At 37.1% G+C, this 13,023-nt stretch overlaps 1 protein-coding gene across 2 annotated transcripts in view; it reads left to right on the top strand.

The window, feature by feature from the left end:
* Positions 1-13,023, top strand: part of LOC129237738 (mitogen-activated protein kinase kinase kinase 7-like) — a 60,404-nt gene that overhangs the window by 1,831 nt on the left and 45,550 nt on the right. For both annotated transcript variants that reach the window (XM_054872655.1, XM_054872654.1), the window contains exons 5-9: positions 17-196; positions 261-396; positions 3,186-3,367; positions 3,593-4,021; positions 4,092-4,113. In XM_054872655.1, the coding sequence (XP_054728630.1) occupies positions 17-196; positions 261-396; positions 3,186-3,367; positions 3,593-4,021; positions 4,092-4,113 (949 nt within the window). The remainder of the gene's footprint in view (positions 1-16; positions 197-260; positions 397-3,185; positions 3,368-3,592; positions 4,022-4,091; positions 4,114-13,023) is intronic.

Raw genomic sequence — 13,023 nt, 5'->3', positions numbered from 1 at the left:
TACTATTTTTTACTAGGGAGTTACTTATCTGCACGCAATGAAGCCAAAGCCTTTAATACACCGTGATTTAAAACCACTCAATTTGCTACTTACAAATAAAGGGCGTCATTTAAAAATTTGTGATTTTGGAACTGTTGCTGATCAGGCTACCAAAATGACTAATAATAGGGGTACGGCTGTGTACATGGCACCGGAGGTGAACTTAAACTTCAAAGTGCTGGGTACCAAATTTATGTGTTTTACTGGTTTTTATTTTGAAGGTATTCTCATCATGCAAGTACGATGAGAAATGTGATGTTTTTAGTTGGGCCACTGTGTTGTGGGTAGTATTGATGCGTCAACAGCCCTTTGCGGACATTACAAATGCCTATTCCATACAGTGGCAAATTCATAAAGGTTAGTATATTTGTATTAGATAAGCTTTCAATAAATTTCTGACATTCAGAAGGATGTGAGATATATCCACCGATATGTTGGCTAAAGTGATAGGGTCGATAAGTTTGCCAACAAGTATCGACTGCTAAAAAGGTTGCTTCAGTCATGTGAATCACAGCCAGTCTGAAATGAATGCATGAAAAGAAAGGCACTTTGCCGAGTACAATGGCCAAGTCTTTAAGTGCCTGCTACTGTGAATCCCTCAGTCTAAAAATTAAAACAAGGGAACAGCTAGACATAGCTACACTCGTATCTGCACAATTTTTTATGAAAAAATGTCTAGCCTCCGAACTCGCTTAATATTAAACTGAACGTATTTTTTTATTCCATTTTAAGGCTTTGTAATTAGAGATTATATTTGCATATTTTCAATTTCCGATAAGATTTTTTCAAGAGGAAGAAATTGCCTTTGATAAATTCTGCATGGGTAGAGTAAAGTCGGGTATTGTGGGCATCATTTTACCTTGATATAAATTTCTGCAGAAATAATCGTAATGGAAAAGCGATCTTTCTTTCTTTCTAACAGATATTGAATTATCTTTACATTTTATTACAAAATATACCCTGATAATATAGAAAAACTGAAACCACCTTAAAAGTTGATAAAAGAAAAATGGTGGGTAATCTGGCCCAGGGTATTCGGGCAAAGTGGGCCACTAGATAATATCACCAAAACCAATTGTAACAGTTAATAATAAGCCAATGAATTAATTCATATAATATTTTTTATTTTAATTAATGACCTTCTTGGTTGACTATTTGAAAAAAAAAAAAAAATAAACTTAGGGTAATATAAATCCACATTCTGTATATCAATTGGTGGAAATTTGTGTTTATCATACTCCTGCTCAAGTAAATCGAAAAACATCTTTACATTTTCTTTTGTGAACCCATTGCTCTATTAAAAGACGTTCCCGTTGGAGAACGAAAACTAAGCTCATTTTTTGTGCCTGAGCAGGAATCTATGGAGCCAACCTTTCCCTGCAAATTGCTTAAGGACCGAAAATTTGTTTGACATTTTGGCAATTCCGTCAATTGAAACGCCAGGGAACGAATATCGTGTCTAGTGAGGCCGCAAAGTCTTTATTCCATTTCTAATGTACATTTTACGAGGTATTTTTCTGTGGCTTCGTCCAGTATTAGCTTACGTCCAAGTGGGGTTTTTAAAAGCAGGTTAGGGGATGCATTACTCCTTGCTATTCTTTGCAATGTAAAAGGCGGCACATCAAAAGTCTTTGATGCAAAAAGTGTGCCCATATCCTCATTCCTAACAGCTTCAATGGTTTTTTTCATCATACGGGGTCCCATTTCCTTATTTCTCCATTTTTGGCATGTCTAAATATGTATAATTGGGAAATACAAAATAGGAAAATTAACGAGAATTAGAAAAATACTAAGGGAGTAATGTGGGCTACTAGTTCACAATACCCGACGCTGACTAGCCCACATTGGCCACTGTACCACTTACAAGAAAAAAGTATTACAAACTTTTATTTAAATAATTTAAAAAGGAGTTCTTATATATAGTATATATAACTGGCGCGTACACCCTTTTTGGGTGTTTGGCCGAGCTCCTCCTCCAATTTGTAGTGTGCATCTTGTTGTTATTCCACAAATGGAGGGATCGAGGGACCTACAGTTTCAAGCCGACTCCGAACGGCAGATATTTTTTATGAGGAGCTTTTGCATGGCAGAAATACGCTCGGAGGTTTGCCATTGCATGCCGAGGGGCGACCGCTATTAGAAAAATGTTTTTATTAATTTTGGTTTCACCGAGATTCGAACCAACGTTCTCTCTGTGAATTCCGAATGGTAGTCACGCACCAACCCATTCGGCTACGGCGACCAAAAGAGTTCACACCGCATTAAAAAACTACACTCTAAAAATAATCACTTGCTAAAAAATACCATTAATATTACACGCCACTGAAAAACCAATCGATGCCACTTCACAAAATATTTTGATCATCAGTAAAGAGTCCAATGTAAAAGCCGAGTAGCATAAAACAACCGTTATATGAATTTTTAAGTTTATAAGAAATACAGACGTTGACCACATTACCCGAATAGCCCACAATATCCGATCTTAGTCTAATAAGTGCGAGTTATTTTTGTGACACTTCTTAGGAAGAAATCTTACAGAACATTTTTTAATAAACTCTAATATAGGGAAATTTTGTTTTACTGTAGCTGCGTATTTGTACTGTCACATACTTGTATAACAGGCATAAAAAGAATATGACATTGTAAAAGTGTATTCTAACCAGGCACGAAAAAACAAACAGAAAAGAAAGTGCTTAAAACAGCTTTTTCGAACTCAAACTATACGATCCCACGACAGTCGGTTCTACGTAACCGGAATGACGCAGACTTATATTCGGCGAAGGACTGCCACTTTAGCAGCATTCCTCGTATATGCATGGGGAATGCTTATGCTGCTACAACAACAACAACTACTCAAACTATAAGTTAGGGTTAATTATACTGCTACAACAACAACAACTCAAACTATTTCAATTTTTTTCCTTGTTCACTCCACTCGGGAGCATATTGCCTCGACAAGACTCAGTCTTGCGTTGGTTTCGTTAATCTATTTTGCTTTCTGACAGGGTAGGGGATTAGCCTGCCGCTATCATCAATTAATCACTATTTCAATTACTTCTTGCAAAAAGTCCTCGAACACAAACAGTAGTTTCTGTGTACAGTTATAACACTCTGAATATTTTAACACGGTTTTTTCATTATTACAGGTCACCGCCCTCCAATGAATCCCAAAATTCCTCAACCAATTCAAAACCTAATGCAGGCGTGTTGGCTAAAAGAACCGGCAGAACGTCCACCCATGGCTCAAGTGCTAGCTTTTATGAAAAAGTTAACTGCTGACTTACCCGGCGCTGATGAACCATTGGAATATGAATTCAAGCATCTACAGGTTTGTTATTAGAAAAAAAATTCTTTCATTTATAGCTTTTAAATAATTCAGCGAAGCATTAGGCAAGATTTCGCAATGCTGGCAATGCGGATTAATAATTTGATCGGCTGATCAGCTTTTGAAAGTATTTTTATTATATATAATTTTTATTATATATTATAATATCAATTATAATATAAAATATTCTTTAAATGATTTATTCACTCAAATGCGCCCCTTTCCCAGATTGTCTGTACGGATACCACACATTCTACGGATAGTTACCAACTCGACTTCAGCAACTTAAAGTCGACTGAAAATTCAAACACGTCACTCGAATTGACGCCAACTAATTCTGCTAATCATACAAATAACTCTGACTACTCGCTAACGCCTACGAACAGCACCGAGGGTCATGCCAATTTTATCGTTCCAACAACAACACAGATACCAACCGCACGAATAGCAGGGTTAACACGTTGGGGTGCTATTCCTGAAGAGTCGGAATCTTCCTTATATGATCAGAAAGATAATACTGATAAAACAGACGCTCAAGGGAATGCATTTAACTTGACATCATCACCATCGGCAATAAAGCGTTATGAAACGATACGTAACGGCATGGCGCAAAAAGTTAATTTTAATGTCAACCCATTATCGGTTGATGTAGATCCTGTAAGTTTACAAATGATTTAAAAAAAAAAAAATGTTTTTGCTAATTGTTTATATCTTTTAATGTTTTTAGCGCGCATGGGACCTAATCTATGGTAAGTGAAAATATTTTAGCCCAGTTGTTTTCAAATCTGTCTTATTTTTAACATAAAACGTGGATCATCAGCTGGTTTTTTAATGCTATACATGATTTTACGGGTTTTACTTATTAGAAAGAGTAAACCTTCTGATTAATGCAGAATAGAACTTCATTAAATGGCTGTTTCGACTAGTCAAGTAAATTTGGAATATTTTGAAACGTTGATCAAGCGTAAATTATACTTAGGTTCTGTAACTTTTTTGAGTTAAGAATACCAGTCTGGGCCAAAAAAGCAGATTTAACAATAAACCAGCCGATGCTCCACCCATTCTAATATAATATATAAGATTAGTTGACAAACGTGGGTATTATGCATACACATGGGTGATAAAGGGTGATCAATTTAGAGGTATCGGATTTTTAATGGAAATAAAACAACGAAAATTCAAATTGATTGGCCAATCTCTTTTATTTTTGTCTTCATTCATGACATTTCTTTTTTAAAGAAATGTCCCTTCAAATCTTGGCCATAACTGCGCCGTACTATGGCCATCCGTCAACACCAATTTTGAATGACTCGCTTGAGGCCTTCGGCCGGTATCTCGTGAATAATTTTAGTAATGATGGCTTCCAATGCCTCAATCGCAGCTGGTTTATCCACAGTGCATTTTGAGTTTACATACCCGACAAATAAAAGTCCAAAGGTGTGATATCACATGATCTTGGTGGCCAATCCACTGGTCCGAGGCGACAGATAAATTGCTCACCGAAACGACGACGCAGTAAATCCATTGTTTCACGGGCTATATGCCAAGTAGCGGCGTCTTATTGGAACCAAATATTTTAGAGATTACGGACCTCATTTTCCGGCATCAAAAAGTATATTATCTTGGCGCGATAATGTTCGGCGTTCACTGGTACACTGGCGCCAGCCTCTTCTTTAAAGAAATATGGGCCTGTGATTTCTCCAATACATAGGCGGCACCAAACGGTTGTTTTCAATGGATGTAATGACTTTTCTTGAATAGCTTCGGGTTGCTCTTCAGTTCGAATATGGCAACGATATTTAAATTTTTTAGGCTTTCTATTTAACTTCTTTTTTTCATTTTAATAATTTAAGAAATGGCACTGAAGTTGACCCTTCCGAAAAATTGGACCTGGACGGTGTTGTCCATTTTGAAAAAAATCGTTTTTTTCAGTTTTTTAATAAAAAAATACGAAATAATTATATGATTCCAGTACGGACAATAGCCATTGATGTTGTGAACAACATATTATTTCAGACGATTCGGTTGAATAGTTTTTTTTTACAACACCAGGTCGAAAATAGTCTTTGCTAGATACATAAATGAGTTTAAAGTTTGACGTACAGGAGCGCGCGGAGCGCTCTCTATCTCGTTAATGGGCTGTAGAAGCTATAATATTGGGAATCTCCGCATGAAAGCTAGATTTACTGTGCTGAATTAATTTCAAGCGATGGACTGTCAATGCAAAACCGGTTTCAGCCAAATATTAGATTCACCGTGCGCGTTGGCTGAACGATTATGATAACGATTATCAGGAAATTCAGTGTTCATGTTTACTTTATAATGTCAAAATAACAAGGAAATTTTCGTTTAGCAAATGCAATTTCCATTTTCGGCATGACGCACATATACCACATTAACTAAAAAATGAACTTTTGAAATTGACGCTTATATACGACATAATCACTTAACAGGTTAAGATACTATACTTTCGAAATATCGAAAAAACAAAAAAATCTATTTTTTGAAATTTCAAGACCACAGGGGACCCGGCCAAAAATGAGCCTCATTTCTGAACAGTTATGTACACCAGCGCGGTTATGGCCTGAGCGCGCAATGAACACTTTTTACAGAGCGTCGATTTTCGTAATACAATTTTACGATTTGTAAACTTTGTTGAGATGTAAGACTTTCCATGATGAAATGTCAATGAATACGGAAAAAAATTATTTATTTAGTTTGGCAGTGATCACGTATGATTCGTAAAAGAAACCCTATTGGGAAAAGTAGTCCAATCTGATCACTCTTTACATACCATCCATTACCATAGGACTCTTTTATTCGCCACTTCCCCGCTCACTATCTCTATGCTAGACTAACTTGACGAAAAATTTGCATGCGAAAGTAACAACAAAGTTATCTAGCAAGATTGGCCGCTAGCGAGTATAGTTAGACCTCATACAACTGGTATAACTCACTATTTTACAAACACATGCAATTTATGGCTCTATTCCAGCGTTGCCAAGATATGTTTATACCAGTTGCAGTGTTGCAATGCTAGGTTAAAAACGGTAGTATTTTCAAAGATGCTGTAACTTTATTTTGTAGGGTACAAACTAATTTATAAGTAACTTTTATGATAAACTGGTTCAAGAGGTTAAGAAATTATCTTGTAAAAAAGGATTTTTAAATATATCACCGAACTCCGCAGCAACACGAATTGACAACATTTTTTAAGTTTTCTTATTTGTGTTTAATCGAAATTATTGTTTTTTAAATATGTATTTGGCACACTAATTTACCTCTTTAGGATAAAATCCATTAAATTCAGACGAATACTTTTTATTATGTATTGGAGAGGGTTTTCCAATAAGAGGTGTTATTCCCGTAAAATATCAATGGTTTCGTTGTTTGTGTGGCACGTAGCGCTGTCTTGGTGAAAATAAACATTGTCCAGATCAATACCATCCAATTCCGGTCATAAAAAATCGTTTATCATCTCTCGATAGCGCAATCCATTCACCGTAACTGTTGCTCCAGCTTCATTCTCGAAAAAGTAAGGTCTAATGACTCCGCCGGACCATAAACCGCACCAAACAGACACACGTTGAGGATAGAGAGGCTTTTCAACAATAACTCTAGGATTTTCTGAGCCCCACATCCGACAATTTTGCTTGTTGACGAAGCCACCGAGGCGGAAATGGGCCTTATCACTCAAGATAATTTTTCGATAGAATTTCAGATCATTTTCATGCATTTCAACGGCCCAATCAGCAAAGACACGGCCGGCTTGAGTTATTGTGTTAACTGGACTTTATAAGCCTTAAGACCCAAATTTTTATGCAAAATACGGTGTAATGACGTTTGTGGACGAGGAAAGGACAAACCTGGGTTTTCTTCAACACTTTCGGCTACAACAGCAATATTTTCGTCTGTTCTTGAGCGACGTGCACGTGTTTTATTCTCCACATCACTAACTTGTCCCAACCACTCAAATTTTTTCACCAATTTCTGTATTGCGGTCCGACAAGGTGCTTCACGATAACCCAAAAATGTTCGAGTTTCACGAACCGTCTCTGCCAAGTTTTCACCAATTTTATAGTGAATTTTAATAATTTCAATGCTTTGTTTAAGCGTGTATCGTTCTATTTTTATTAATAGCTTAGTTTCTACTTGGCAAATATCAAAAAATGACAGCTTCAAAAGTGAGATCTACCGAAATAGTGGACTATTCAAAATAACACCTGTTATTAATATAAAAAACCCCTTTATTTCCGAAAAACAAATTTCATTAGGAGAAGATGTAGTCTTCCTATTTTTGTCATATTTTTTATTTTCACATAATTTTCTCTTAAAAAAATAAATACAACTTACAACTTTTGTAACTCGTGAGCTTACACTTGGACAATTTAACAAATTCATCTTGAGAAGGCATGGGTTTTGCAAACATTTACCATTTTTACATTTCTTTTCTGTTTTATGTGCATAAACTGGCATACACTTTTTTATCGGATTTAAGTATGGAGAAATCCCAGGCGGAATTTCAAGGTCCGTGATTATATTTTGTATTGAAAACATTTGAACAATTTTTATTTATAACGTAAAAAATATTCCCAAATCTTCTGGATTCTCCTTATGCCAATTATGTCAATTTCGGTGAATACTTGCAAATACCAGTCGATTGGTTCTAACTTTTTGTGTGAGAAGGGACTTTTTTGCTGAACGCTTACTTTAAAGGCCTATTTACTACTTCAACTTTATGCTGTTGCTCAAGGTCTCTCATAATTTCCATCACACTTTTAAACCGATTCTTCAAGCACATGCGGCGGAGGCGTCTTTCTTGGTCCCTGTTTTACTGGGAGCCCCCAAACGATCCTTTTGACCTTTTTTTTAAATAAAATCTACCACTTTTGGATAAGTCAACCTCTTTTGCAAGTTCTCGGTCCTCCTCTTTCTAAAGTAAATATTGATGATTTTTCAACATACGTGAAACGTGTATTTCTCACAACTGTTTAATGTCTCGCTGTTGAATAAGCGTAGAAACTTAATGAACTTTCAAAATAATTAAATTTTTTCTAAATAAAAATTATTTAATTCATTCACGTTTTCACCATAAAAAAATCGTAGTCAGCTGAAGTGAGCGTAATTGGCACAAAACTGTTATACATACCTATTTTTACGCAAAAAAATATAATAATCTTAGCCAAATATACAGTGTAAACGATATGAAGTGTTACCTATTCAAAACACCATAACTGTTTTGTGTGAAATGAGTTTTTATTGATTTCAAAGACAAATTTGTTCAAAAATGATTAGAATTTTAACATATATTCACTTTAGCTCAATATGTCCACCTTTTGCCTTGACTACAGCCTTCAAACGGTCAAAAAATGAGTTGCATGCTGCACAAATGTGATCTTGAGGTATTTTGGCCAATTCTCGTATAATCGCTTTTTCCAGCGCATCCATACTAGCATATTTTTTAGTCCTCACCTTGCTCTCCAAAATGGACCAGATGGAATAGTCCATCGGATTTGCGCCTGGCGAATTCGAAAGCCATTATGTGGACGAAATGAAGTGTGGAACATGATTTTTTAACCATTCTTGGTTCACACGAGCTTTATGAGACGGTGGGAGTCCTGTTGGAACGTCCATGGTCTACCACCGAAATGTTTGCGTGTCCACGGCTCTAAAGAAGCTTCTAAAACATTTTCCCGATAATAAGTCGCATTCACTTTGAGACCAGGCTCGATAAAACGATTGGAGAGCGTCCATCAGCGGTCACTGCGGCCCAAACCATTACTTGCGATGGGAAATCGCTTCGAGTGGTGTAGGCTCAAACTCTCGTATGAGCGTTCGGTCAAGTAAAGACGATCGTTTTGAGTGTTTATGAATTGCTCAATTGGGAAATTTTTTTCATCAGAAAACACAATGTTAGGAAATTCGCCGCGTTCGTGCAAGCGCAACAGCTCCTTTGCTCTTTGGCACCGAACTTTTTTTGCTGGGGTGAAAGATCGTGTGCTTTTTGGAACTTGTAAGCTTTGACCTTGAGCTCATTTTTCAATATGCATCGAATGCTGTCTTGCGATATTTTCAGTTCTTTAGCCATTTTTCTTCCACTTCGACGTGGATTTCGTTCAAGTCGAGCCTTCACTTTCCGAACCATTTCTGGCGCTGTTGCGGTTTTTTTGGTCTACCGCCATAGCGCTTTGCAATGCTACCAGTATCATTGTAACGTTTTATAGTGCGATACACAAACATTTTATTCACTTTGAGGTGACTGAGCTCACGAACAATGGCTAGTTGTGATTTCCCAACCAAATATAACGCAATCACACTATTACGTTTGAATTCCATCACAGAAAAAAAAAATCAACAAAACTGAGACGTAAATACTTAATGATGGCTTCATTAGAAAAATTTTGACGTTGATGTCATGAGCTGATTGACAGATACAAGCAGTGTGAAGTTGGTAACACTTCAAGAAATTTGTTTTTTTGTATACGAGTACTTATATAAAAATTATTTGATTATTGAGATACATGCAAATCATTAGAATCCTATATAAACGTGAAATCTCTTATATAATTTAACACGAAAATTTGTTAGAAATATAATCGATTGACGCGTGTTGAAAAAGCTCAACTATCGTCACTGGAGCAGCTCCGTGCAGTAAGGCACCACAAACGAAACCTCAACGGCTCCTTCATCAGAGTAACGACGTTTGTAAGCATTTGCTAAAGATCTAGCCACCTCCCAGGCGAGTCAGGAGGTATATCTTCAACTACACTGATGAGATCCAGGGGAATATAGACAAACATTAAACGCCATTAATCAGGAGTTTCTTACCACTTTCCTTAACTCCCGAATGCCGTCATTGGAGTCCAACTACCACCGAGCGCAGACGAAGAGTTTAAGTTGTCTCGTGAGACCCGCGTTGCCTTGACATAATTGCGTTCATTACGTACTCCTACCTGTCCAGAATTGGCTCCGACATGCTCAACATATGTCCGGCATGTGAAGGTATCCCGTACGACCCTAACTAACTATTCACATGCGCCCTTAAATCTACTCATCTAACACCCGTCTCTCTTTTGGCCCGTTAGATGAGATAGACAAAGACCTATTCTAGAATCTGTCCCTCTCTTGAAAAGTGTGCCAGTTCGAAATGTGTCCGATCACAGTGTGCCGCTGTTTATGTTTTCCATTTATTGTATTATCTATTATAGCAGCCAATACTGAAGCTGTTAAGTGCCGTCTTCGAGACCATATTATTGTAGATCTATGAACTCAGCTGTTGCTTTAAGGCGTTATGAGAAGTTTTCTTCACAAGCAGCACAAATAAATAATTTTAATAAGTACATATGTATTTCCTCGATAGAGTTTCTGAACGACTCAGGTTTTTGCTCTACTAAGCCAGTTTCTGCTTAGAATAACCCCGTTTCGGCATCTTGAAATTGAATGACTTTTAACGGAAATACGAGTAAAGTGTTGTTATGCTAAAAAAATCAGTTATCACGTCAGGATTTTTTTGATTAATGAATTGCTGTAGTTATCTCGAGCTCAACTGGAATTAAAATCTGCCATTTTCTAGGCCAAATATTTGGCAGCGCCATATCAATGCATTTCAGAATTATTTTGATACTCAAAAAGAAGTACCTCACTGGATGACCTACTGCTGCTTCAAGGACCAATGCCTCAGGCTAGAGCTTACGTGAATTTCGATGAACTTCGATATAATAACAGTTAACCACTTCACGAGCGATGAGAAAGGAATAAGATCGTCAAGTCGAGTAATCTGTAGACTTGTCAGAATGCGGTTCTAAGTACGGCTACAAGCAACCATCTTATGCCGCTAATTTATATCCGACCAAACCTCTCACTGCAGTAGCAGTGTTTGGAGAATGTATTACTTGGTGGTGTGGTAGTTAATGTGTATTTGTACTTGCTATTTCGAACGGAACATTTTTAGGTGGATTCGTGTCCTAAGAATATTCGTCCAAGTTGCGACGCTAAAGAAGTTTCCTTTTTGTCGGGACTCCTGGATATTATTGTATTATTTATATCAGTTGAAAACTGCCAACTCGTTTGTGTACACCAAAATGGTTTTTTGTCTTCAACAACAATATCATTACTTTTAAAGCATCTATACCAATTAGTTTCCGACAGAACATATAAATAAAAATAAATAATTGACGCGTACACTTCTGTTAGGTGTTTGGCCGAGCTCTTCCTCCTATATGTTGTGTGCGTCTTGATATTGCTCCACAAATTGAGGGACCTACAGTTTTAAGCCGATTCCAAACGGCAAATGGTTTTTATGAGGAGCTTTTTCATGGCAGAAATACACTCGGAGGTGTGCCATTAGCTGCCGAGGGGCGACCGCTATTAGAAACAACTTTTTCTATCATTTTGATGTTTCGTGCACGAAGGTTCAAGCCTACGCACTCCTGGCCGAACAGAACATAGTTGTAGAAAATGTACACAAAATTTTTACGAGCGTCAGCTGCAGGTTTATTTAAGTAAAATAATGCAGAAAAGAAAATAAAGTCTATTGGCTGTCGGAGCCAAAATCAGGGGAATACGGAACTTGTTCCTTTGTTCCCTTGTTTTTTGTTTACCGTATAATCTTATCCTTATCCCTATCTTTAAAAAGAGGATTTAACAAATGAATTTAGGTTAGTTTTAATACTGGTACTCTTCTTAATGCGAACCGGTGAGAAACAAAATTGTGCGAGCAACTTCGTCACAGGGCCCTCGGCAACCGATTTTTGCCCGCTCGTTTCACACGTATTCACACACTCGTCCAATCAACCGTTGTTCAGACGGCAACGAAGTAACATGAGTGGAGACTGTGTTGATTTTTTTCGTATATCACTAACACAATCTCAGTTTTTTCGTCAGCCTATCTGTTGATTCTGTCAAATTCGCTGAGAGCCGGCTATCGGTCTAGTATTGGCTAGACCTCTAAACGACGCTATTCCTTAATTCCCTTCCTAAATCCCTTGTTGTCGGGGTAGGAATAGCACATTTTCATTGCATTCACTTTCTGAACGCCAGTCAATTGATTCAATTTTTTCAATTCATACATAAACCTAAGCCCTTCCGGTAAAATTACGTATTTGGTTTTTCATGTTATACCGTTACTGTTGAATACTCGAATGATGATGAATTTAGTTTAAAATGCCTAGTTCACTGAATTTAGCAACACCTTTGTAGAAATAACACAGATCACCGCCGGAGATCGTTCGCGGCTTTCCGAAACTGCCCTTTTTATATTTCTCTTCTGTCGGTTCTCGGGCTGTTAAAAGCCACTTTGGAAAGGTAATTTGTGTTACTCACTAGTCCATTATTTCGTGGTTATTTCATGCACATTACATAAATAAATCTAAATTCCGGTGAAAAAATGAACTGGGATTGAGATATTCGGCCAGGTTTGAACATTTCTGACAATTGCATTGAAGTGCACTCGGAAGAGAAGTACAGAATCTGCCCGAATGGCAAACAATTTTTTCGAAGTTAGTACAATTTTTGCAAATGGCATCGTACTTGCGAAGTATTTTTTTTTCTTTTTTTCGGGACAGAATAGCAAGAACAGCACTCAGATACAAGTCCCAAGATACCATAAGTCCATTGTACTGCACTCGGGTTCCCTTTTTAATTATCTTTAAATCTGCCAG

Source organism: Anastrepha obliqua, chromosome 2, assembly GCF_027943255.1.
Source record: "Anastrepha obliqua isolate idAnaObli1 chromosome 2, idAnaObli1_1.0, whole genome shotgun sequence".
Lineage (NCBI taxonomy): Eukaryota > Metazoa > Arthropoda > Insecta > Diptera > Tephritidae > Anastrepha > Anastrepha obliqua.
This window is presented reverse-complemented; position numbering and strand designations above follow the sequence as displayed.